The 10,279-nt window shown below is 46.9% G+C and overlaps 1 protein-coding gene across 5 annotated transcripts; it reads left to right on the top strand.

The window, feature by feature from the left end:
* LOC124480908 (uridine-cytidine kinase-like 1) lies at nt 1-10,273 on the top strand. Of its 5 annotated transcripts, none has more exons than XM_047040578.1 (8): nt 1-106; nt 6,097-6,290; nt 7,043-7,149; nt 8,092-8,262; nt 8,713-8,784; nt 8,906-9,095; nt 9,189-9,250; nt 10,122-10,273. In XM_047040578.1, the coding sequence occupies exons 1-8, from the start codon at nt 33-35 to the stop codon at nt 10,140-10,142; spliced, it is 891 nt and encodes a 296-aa protein (XP_046896534.1). In that variant the 5' UTR covers nt 1-32; the 3' UTR covers nt 10,143-10,273. The 5 variants fall into 5 exon arrangements, with proteins under 5 accessions (XP_046896534.1, XP_046896531.1, XP_046896535.1 ...); XM_047040579.1 differs by lacking the exon at nt 1-106 and adding an exon at nt 2,906-3,291; XM_047040577.1 differs by lacking the exon at nt 1-106 and adding exons at nt 3,513-3,573; nt 4,200-4,402 and having other exon boundaries at nt 9,189-10,273.
* Nucleotides 10,274-10,279: the final 6 nt, after the last annotated feature.

Here is a 10,279-nt window from a genome sequence, read left to right as displayed (position 1 = left end):
TGAACAGCTGATTGTCAAATAGGGGAACAATAATGTCTACCGTGTGCAGAGAAGGAAGGGTCTCAAAGATGGAGTACGAAGAGAAAGCTTCCTCTCAGTCAAACAGGTAAATGTATCAGGCTTTGAGACCTAATTAATGTTCAAGCAAACTACAGATAAATGTAAAGCCCTTTTCCTGTAGGTTTAGTGATAGCATCTTTTGAGAATCGTTCGACCTGTCGCGCAACACGTCCTCATGGACAGCATGTCCAGTGAATTCATGAAGCATCGCGTATCTGTAATGGAAGCCAGGAAGTTAGAAGCAGTTGTCCAGGACAGACAAACAAAACCTGAAAATGTAGGCCTTAGTGCTTACATTGTAACCTTTGTGAATAATGGCGACAAGTGAATAGATGTATTTACGCATCACAAAATAATTCACTATGCTTGTCGATCACTGCTGGTTACCATACGCATATTTCGTTGTTTGTATACGTGGTAAGAAATTCTGTTTTTGGAGGTGGGGTCGAACGTTCACATGTAATGATCTCTCAAACTTGATCATGACACATCTACACTCAAATATTGCCCCAAACATGGAGAGCAGAAATATAAAGGCAACAGAATATCGACCATAACATAAGTCATGTAATGTACAACAAAATGTACTGTAACCATAGACTGCATGACTGTAACTACATCGGTACACGCGTATTTAACAATTTAGAAATAATTATGTGGTTTTATAACAACATCAGTATGTTATTAACCTAATGAAATAAAGTGCTACTACTTTATGGGCTCTTGAATACCGCAGCCCTGTCTTGAAAAGTAGGCTACTGTCTCATATGTTCATGAAACAGTCCTCTTAATTATGAATCTTAACCTTAAAAATCACATTACTTGCATATGTCTGAACCATATAGGCTCCAGTAGATTCAGAGAGGCAATGCATTTTAGACAATACATGCCTGCTCTCTGAAATATTGCCATTTGTCTTTGCAATTGGTGAACTTATCACTACTGTTGCAGGACGGCACCAATGCCTTTATGTGTTTATTACAACCTGAAGACAAATCATCACACATGAAACACAGGAGAAGATCACCATGTGAACAAACGGTTTCACTTGTGCTGAGTGGAGCATTGAGTCTATAGGGCCTCTGTCAGATCCCTCTCTAAACCACAAGAGGGTGTTACTACATAGGCAGGTTCAGTAACTGTGCTCCCATTACTTATTGGGAGCAGATAGATGTACAAGGATTACTAGGCCTTCAACATAACTGTTGAGCATTTTATTTAATAAAAATAGAACACATAGTTGTATATTTCATCACAGTGTCTAATTTCAATCATTTACAAGTATAAAGAAATGTTCTCAAGAAACATAAATGTATGTTCTATTTTGAGACTAATATGTTTGGAAACCTGGTTAGTGAGTATAGCTGCTGGGCACCAGGGTTCACATGTGAGGTTACATAACCACCTCCTAGTTCTTAGTACAGGAGGGACCAGGACTGTGACATTTGGGTCCAAAATGGTTGACCACTTTGATCGGTCAGAAAGGGGATATGCAGATTTTGGTTTCCTTTAGGCCTGTGTATTTTCACATAGTAATCAATTTCATGAAGATGTTTATCACAATCTAGCTAGCTACTGCAAATCAATTTAACAATTGCTGCTGCTTCTTTGTACCAATATACTATCTATTTTGCCTGAAGGATGTCCTGTCTTTGTCTCACTGTTGTCACTTGTCACAGTATCCTTGACTATGTCAAAGCTCTATTTCATTCAATAGTCCCATAACAAGCCAACAATCCTTTACTCATTCAACCCTCGAAATGACTGCAGCTTCCACTGGGATTAGAGGACACTCGGTGTTGCCATAGACAAAAATGCAGCTCTTAGTCAATGGGCATAGAAACGACACAGATACTTCACTAGTTTGTTTTTGCTACAAAGACAACCAATAGGAATCCTGATGGTTGGTCTCTCGCTAGAGAGTCTCTTGAGTGTGTGTGTATGAGTACAGTGTGTGCAGAAGTATGCCTGTGCGTAAACACACAAAAGAATGTATGCTGTGTGTAGTTGCGTGCGTGTTTGTGTGCGCGTCTGTGGTTGTGTGTCTGTGCACACAGGTGTGTTTGTGTGTGCTTGTGTAGGTGTGCAGATGTGTGCGTGTGCTGCTTGTGTGTTGCTTGTGTGTGTGTGTGTGTGTGTGTGTGCAAGGCCACGCCTCACTCTGTCGGCTGACGAAGGGGCAGGCGGAGTGTAGAGTTTCATCATGCTGTTTATTCCCCAGTCAGTGAGCTGGGTGAGGGAGCCTTTTGTTTGTGCCTTGGTTTGTTTATGTGTGCCCATGCCAGTGCAAAACTGTGTGTGCCTGCACTGCTCATGCAGCTGTCCCCAGACTCGGGTGTCAGGCACGCAGAGACACAGCGACTACCCGCTGGGGAATAGTGCGTTCTCCTTCTGCCCCCTCTTCCCTCCCTTTTTCAGTCTCCTCCACTCGCGCGCTGCTTGTCTGCTGTTGACTCGTACAGTTCAGCAGCGGACCGTTCACAAGGTTCGTTCTCTGCTCCGATGTCTCTGTCTGTCTGCTCTGGCTGTCTGTCTCTCTTCACTACACTCCCTACATCCCTAGTGGAGAGTCGTGTACAGTGACTGTCAGGAACAGATGACCAGTTGGTTAGTGGGGCCAGGAGAACTGTGTGTGTTTTTCTGAAGAGGGGAGGTCTCTCTAACCTGCAGCTATTAATACCACCTAACGAACATAATCTGGAGGATAGGTTATCCTCTTACGTTTGTTGGCCAGAAGGCTGAGGGGCGGGGGGAGAGAGGGAGAGGGAGGGAGCGAGAGGGAGAGGGAGGGAGCGAGAGGGAGGGAGGGAGCGAGAGGGAGGGAGGGAGAGAGAGAAGGAGGGAAACGCTTTACTGCTTTTCCACTCCTAATGCTCTCTCTCCGGCGACAGTTTCCTCTCTCTGGCTCAATAGAAAGCAAAGCAGATCTAAAGTTGAAAGCATAGTTTCGTTTCTCCCCTCAGTTTCTTTTTCCCTCTCTGTCTCTCTGTGAACAAGTTTTGCCAGGGGGCAGTTAAACCTAGCTAGTGTGTGTGTGTGTGTGTGTGTGTGTGTGAGGGAGCGTGTTTGTGTAGCCTGTGCTTAGTGACAGCCCTGCTAGTAACACCCAGAACTGAGCCGTGAGTCAACCTTTGCTAGTCGGAGCGTGGTGCATACTTTGATCATGAACACTCTGCCAGCTTACAGTGGAGCCAGGATATCAGGCTGCTGGACCCTCAGGTCAGACGGCAGGTAAGACCCACATGCTCCCCTCAGATGATGTCGCGTTTATCTCGCTCTTGTGTTTACCTGCTCTCGCTTCTGCTCTGGATTCATAGAGCCTTGTAGCCTCAGGTGACCTGGGCACTGTTGTGATAGGGATAGAGAGTGACCGTGCCCGGGGCGTCCTTGTCAACAGTCGGTCTTTCTGACACTCGTCTGTCGGTCTGTGTGTCTGTCCCAGACTGACAGGGGGGCCGGAGTCTGTTGTTGTGAGTCGGTGTGGACCCAACCCAGCAGGGTTGTTCGGCTACTGTAAGCGGAATCCTTTTGGTATTTATGTATGAGTGATTGAGTGAATTTGGTTTGTGTGTTTTGCCTATCTTGTCCATGAAAGTACATCGCAGCATCACAGATTTAAAGTGTGACTATACAGAATTTGTGTGTCTGTGTGTGGAGTCCATTTCGGATCAGCATGTTGTGTTGCCTGTATCCCACTAGCTGTTATTATTATCACTCCTCCCCAGCTGCCTAGGGGCCTGAATAGCTCCTGAGACTGTTCCAGAAAACATTTTTCTCCGTCTGCTCTTCTCTGGCCTGTACCGTGAACTTGACAAGTGGAGGTGACACACTTACAGTTCACCACAAGGCTGTAGTAGTTAGGAATGTTTTATGACACTTTTGGGTATCGAAACCATGGATGGAGGACAGGGTTCACAGTGAAACCAGTAGTGTAGGTTAATCTTATATTGCACCCAGTTTGACTTGGACTGAAAACCCAGCTAGAGTGTAATGTTCTCTGAAGGTTCTATGTGTCCTTTCAGCCATTCTCCCCAATGCTCTCCGCTCCTGCCCAGGTGGGCCAAGTCAGATAAGATAACACGCACCCAGGATCATGTTTGCTTGTCACCTTTAACCCCAGCTGTTCTTCCTGGGATTAGAGACCAACAGCAATGATGTAAGCACACTGGAGCCACAGAGACAGTGAAGGAAGGGAGAGGCTGTTCTCTCCCAGACGTGCCCCTAGACACCAGCTGGACTACACGCTAACTATACCATACGGGAATCGCCTGTCCAGCGCAGAAATGGCTTCTGGCATTCTGCGGTCCTCCAAGGGAGAGGTGTGGATCTCACGCTTGCTCTAGTAAGTGTCGGTGTTCTCTCTAACTGCTGAAGTAATGCAGATATTTGAAGAGGTTCTACCCTTCAGATAGGGTGTTTTTGGTTGGTGGTGGACTCCAAGTTGAATCTTAATGGAATCCTCTCTGCTGCTGAATCTTAATGTCCTTCTTCAGGGTTAGTGTTCCACCAGGGGTCCAGAGGCCTGGGCGCCTGAGAAGGACAAAAACCTTCACACTTACACTCTACAATAACAACAACCAAGGTTTAAATCCAACACTGTTAAACCAAAGAAATTGGCTTAACCAGTGCACTGGTAAAATGGAGGCTTGGTTGTGTCTCAGAATGTGAATACTTTTTCACCTGTTCGTCAAAAGCTGCTTTGGATAAGCCTGCAGGCCTCTCAGAGCTGCTGTCTCAGGTGTTGGTGAGGAGCGGGTGAAGGCTGGCCATGGCTGGTGAGGTTAGTTTGAATAGTACCAAATGATTAAGCAAATCCCCAGAGGCACAGTGGCATGTCCTGTTGTGCTCCCCGTCACCACGGTGCAGCCTAACACCCGTGACCAGCGGTTTTGAATGTCCTCACGGCAGCTTGTCAAAGGGACATTCCTGTCCACATCTCTCCCACTCCTCCACACCTGGAGAGGCTGTGCTCGGCAGGGGGTCCCACCAACAAGCTCCTAACCTCAGCAGTGAGCCCCACACCTGGACCCTGCCCCACCCCCAGGGAGGTTCAGCAGGCTGTGGACCTGTCACATTTACACAACCAGGGTGATGGTGCACCTGCACGTCTGGATGCACCATCATGAACTTGTGTCAGAACCCTAGACAGAGACTTGTGGGACAGAAGCTTGTGTCAGAACCTTACACAGAGACATGTGGGGACAGCAGCGTGTGTCAGAACCTTACAGAGAGACATGTGGGGACAGCAGAGTGTGTCAGAACCTTACACAGACATGTGGGGACAGCAGCGTGTGTCAGAACCTTACACAGAGACATGTGGGGACAGCAGCGTGTGTCAGAACCTTACACAGAGACACGTGGGGACAGCAGCGTGTGTCAGAACCTTACACAGAGACACGTGGGGACAGCAGCGTGTGTCAGAACCTTACACAGAGACATGTGGGGACAGCAGAGTGTGTCAGAACCTTACACAGAGACACGTGGGGACAGCAGCGTGTGTCAGAACCTTACACAGAGACATGTGGGGACAGCAGCGTGTGTCAGAACCTTACACAGAGACATGTGGGGACAGCAGCGTGTGTCAGAACCTTACACAGAGACACGTGGGGACAGCAGTGCACAGTGAAGACTGGCTCATCGTTGCTATGTTTTTGTAAAAGTATTTTCTGTTGACTCAGATGTTGCTGGACCTGTTCAGAAACCGGTTGAATGACAGGTTTGCCAGTGTTTAACAGGGTAGTGTCTGTTGACAATGTGAATCATTGTGGATTTTTTTAATCCTGATCACTAAATGGTTTTGTAAATCCCTTGTTATTGTCATACCCTTTATGGATCTGGCCTGATGCTTGGGTTGGTATGTGGCTTGAAATATGTTATGAAACGAGCAGCCATCAATCAGTCTTTTGTGTCTCTGTTTCAACACATCCTATTCAGCACCCCCCAGTAACATCAAAATATATGTGTTTCCTTCTAAAAAGAAAATCCTTGACGTTTGTGGGTGACAGTGTGGTTATTCTTGTGTTTCCTGTTCTGCAGTGGGGCGGGGGATGGCTCTCTGGACCGTCTCCTCCCACCAATCAACATGGGCTTGTCACCACGGAAACGGACCACCAGTCAGTGCAAGTCGGAGCCGCCCCTCCTGCGCACGTCCAAACGGACCATCTACACGGCCGGACGCCCGCCCTGGTACAACGAACATGGGACCCAGTCCAAAGAGGCCTTTGTCATAGGTATGAAAGACAGAACAGGAGGAGTGTGTACCACACACACACCACTTCTGATGTTCACTCATGAGGTAGACTTGGACTGTTGTTGAGTCCCAGGTGCAAAGTCTTAGTCGCTTCTGATATATCCACATGCACGTGACTGACGCGCTGTTTTTCGGTTTACGTGCAAGTTTTTCATGATTAAAGTCAAAGTTGCTGCCAATACATGTATCTGCCAAACGATAAGTGTGACGAATGTGTTGGGAGTGACAGCCAAGCTAATGATTAGTGACAGGAAGCCATCTTGGATCACTATGACAGTTCAGCCTGCGGTGGGTTTTACGCTGCTCAGCAGGAACTCTGCGTTAGAGGGGGGTGTCTCTGCTATCTAACATGGAAGTCTGTCCAACAGTGTTAGACACTGTTAAAGTCTGTTGTTGCCTTATGTTGGCCAGCCCAAATACAAATATACAGACAATAAAAGAGCAGTTGGTGTGCTTGTAAGGAGAGCCCAGTAATTAGCCATAGACGCCTTTAAACAAGGGGGGAACCAAGACGTTTGCTGTGCAGCTCAAAATAAAGGAGACTAGAAACAGTATGCTATATTATACATTTGTTACCTAACCAAGTAGTTCTCAGAGGACAAAGGTCCTGAGTTGTCCACAAACCAGAATGTTTTGCAAACGTCTGGTGTATAACCCCTTTCTACTGTTGTATAGATGTAGTACAACAGGTGGCACCCAGTGTAAGTGTGCTGTGTCGTCCCTGTGTTGCAGGTCTGTGTGGGGGCAGCGCCTCGGGGAAGACCACTGTTGCCAGGAAGATCATCGAGGCTCTGGACGTCCCGTGGGTGGTCCTGCTCTCCATGGACTCCTTCTATAAGGTTTGTGTGTGTGAGTGTGTGTGTGGATATCCATGCACATGTTTGTTTTCATAATTATGTGAGTTTGTGTGTACAAAATGTGTTTGTATATGTACACATTCTCAGAGAGAGACACAGACAGACAGACATGGTAAGTGAAAAAGAAAGGGAAAAATGGGATTCAATGGAGAAGTCTTAGTATAAAGTAGAGTTGCTAAGAAAGAGAATGAAAGGGAGAGATCTCTAACACAAGCCTGTCTCTCTGATGGAACACAGTCGCAGCAGGCTATCCGATTGACCATTCACAACATGCCAATCAACTAGTGCCAGCTGGACATGCCTTGACATCAAGATACTTTAGAGATCCTTATACCCTATCGTCAACCATTCTAAAGTTTCTTGATTCATTTCAACTGTGGAAGAAGAAGATCTGTTGTCAATCATGAGTATAAGTTAAAGTAGTTACGTCTTGTTGTGGATCACTAGTCTGCAGACAGACATGTAGACGTGAGGACATGTAGCTGTCATTCTGTACCCTGCACCCCCTCCCTCTGCTCTGAAGGAGGAAGGGGACTGGTTGAATTTCTCACTACTATAAAAGAGAGCTCCCCATTGGTTCGATAGAAAGGGGGTGGGCTTTCAAAGAGAGTGCCAAATTCTAAGGTTGGAGTTATGATGGCACACATAAAAACATTCACACCCCTCTGGCACAGACCTCAGAGGGGGTCACAATGTTCTCTTGCATCCTAAATTTAGTTGAACTTCAGTGGCACTCCACCATGGATGTGTGTGTGTGCATATGCATTTGCACCAACATGTGATGTATGTACAAGTAACATCATCCTCAGTCACAGGTTCTTGTTTTGATACTTGATACAATCTTGATAGCTAATTAGTTTTTTTGACTGATCATAATGTAGGTCATGAAATATTAACACCCGTTTGATGCTGTGTTCATTCCAGGTTCTGTCTCCTGAAGAGCAGATTCTGGCGGCCAGTAATAATTATAACTTTGACCACCCCGATGCGTTTGACTTTGGTCTGCTTACACACACCCTGCGCAAACTCAAACTGGGCAAAAGTGTGAAGATCCCTGTGTATGACTTCACCACACATGGACGACAGAAGGAGTGGGTGAGAAAACGATCTGTTCTGATCCACGTTCAGTTTGGGCTGTCTGTTCTCTATTCCATTTTTTTTAATGTTCAGATTTTATTAATTTAGCAGACATGTTTATTCAATGCGACATACAAATACTCCATTTACTAAGTACATCAGACAACCAAGGATCAGAAGTGCAGTACTAACAGTATTGCAGAGCCAAGGACCAAACAGCTCAACAATAACATCACACCTGTTATATTCATAAACATTGCTGTCTGTGGATCATCTCACATCCAGAGGAAATCTGGAGCTGGACTGCAAATCCAGACGCAGAAATCTAGCCTTGCACCAGCTGTGGGCCTTCATGTGCCAGACAGTGGAACCATTATCTTGGGTTAGAAAGGGACGGCTAATCATCTGTAGGGTTCGTTTCACATACACTTAAACATTAACTCGGCAATGAATTGTCTTAACCTCCAGAAAACGGTGTATGGAGCCAGTGTTATCATCTTTGAGGGCATCATGGCTTTTGCAGATAAAGAGCTCTTACAGGTAAGATGTGTTCGATAGACCAACATTCTGCTCCACCCTGTGTGTGTGTGTATGTGTGTGTGTGTTTGTGCATGTGTCTTCATGTGTAACTCCCTCTAATGGTCGTCTGTGCTTATCTCAGCTGCTGGACATGAAGATCTTCGTAGACACAGACTCAGACATCCGTCTGGTGCGTCGCCTGCGCAGGGACATCACCGAGAGGGGGAGGGACATCGAGGGGGTCATCAAGCAGTACAACAAGTATGTGAAGCCAGCCTTCGAGCAGTACATTGAGCCCACCATGCGACTGGCTGACATAGTGGTGCCCAGAGGTGAGTCACACACACTCATGCTCACACACACACACACACACAGCACCGTCCCTTTATTCTGACCACTGCTCCTCCTATATCTTGTCCTATCAGGTGGGGGCAACATGGTGGCCATTGATCTGATTGTGCAGCATGTTCACAGCCAGCTGGAGGAGGTGAGTTTAGCCCTCAGGCTGTACATGATCTGGTCTCAAGACCAAGAGAGCTCTAGGGCCTTTGGAATGGGTTTATATTGCATTGTTTGCTCTGTCATAGGCTGCTGAGTGCGTTTGTGTGTGAACAACATAGCATGCAGTCAGATGTGTTTACGATTGTGGTCTCCCTGAGTTTACATTAATGGGGTGGCCAGACAGAGCGTAGACTGACATTGTGGGATTGACTCTAGTGAGCCCTCTAGTGGATGAAATAGACACTTGTTCTGTACGATAGGACAGGGCTGCCTAGCCTGTTCCTGGAGAGCTACAATCCTGTACGCTTTCACTCCCAACCCCAAAGGTAACAAAACCAGTACAGAATATTAACCAGTCAATTGAGTCCTGTACACTAGATTAGAGCTGGAGAAAAAATTCTACCTCTGGAGACGGGGGGGGGGGGGGGGGGGGGTGCATCTCTGCAGCAGTGTGAAAGAAGTGATGGTGAGGATTCAGCATAAACATGTGCGGGCTTGTGAAGTTCACCGAGAATCACTGACAGTACAGAGCTGACTCCTCAGTGTATTTCACCCGGCTGTTTTTAGCTGTGTATCTATGGTGTGGTCGTGTTACACCGTACTCTTCAATCTGACCACACTGTGTGGTCAGATTGAAGAGCACCACATGGGAGCTCCAGCCACAGACTACACTAACAGACCATGTGGCGTTAGAGTCCTGCTCCATGTACTAATGACGACTGCAGTGTCACCAACCAAGCCACGCTGACTGTTTCCTGTGTGACACGGTACTGTTGGCCTTGGCCCCTCACTGCACATCGATTGCTCTCTCACTCTCCTCCTCTCCTCCTCCTCTCCCATCCCTCCATCCCACACAGCGCGAGCTCAGTGTCAGGTAGAGTAGCACAATTCTTCACCGTACCATCCAGCATTGCCACCCTGAGAGAGGAAGCTATGAAACCAGCATCCTCCATCTCACTGCCTGCTGCCATTACTGTTACACCTCTAGGAGGCGCTGTTAGCCACGCCCACGCAT

This window comes from Hypomesus transpacificus, chromosome 18 (assembly GCF_021917145.1).
Source record: "Hypomesus transpacificus isolate Combined female chromosome 18, fHypTra1, whole genome shotgun sequence".
NCBI classification, from domain to species: domain Eukaryota; kingdom Metazoa; phylum Chordata; class Actinopteri; order Osmeriformes; family Osmeridae; genus Hypomesus; species Hypomesus transpacificus.
Note: the sequence above shows the minus strand (reverse complement) of the source record. Positions and strands in the feature narration are given on the sequence as shown.

What these genes read in the sequence shown, in the direction of transcription:
- LOC124480908 (XM_047040575.1), top strand. Translation starts at nt 33, where the DNA reads ATGTCTACCGTGTGCAGAGAAGGAAGGGTCTCAAAGATGGAGTACGAA. An exon ending in CCATGGACTCCTTCTATAAG is followed by an intron (nt 7,150 to 8,091) that starts GTTTGTGTGTGT and finishes TGTTCATTCCAG; the next exon opens with GTTCTGTCTCCTGAAGAGCA. An exon ending in CAGATAAAGAGCTCTTACAG is followed by an intron (nt 8,785 to 8,905) that starts GTAAGATGTGTT and finishes TGCTTATCTCAG; the next exon opens with CTGCTGGACATGAAGATCTT.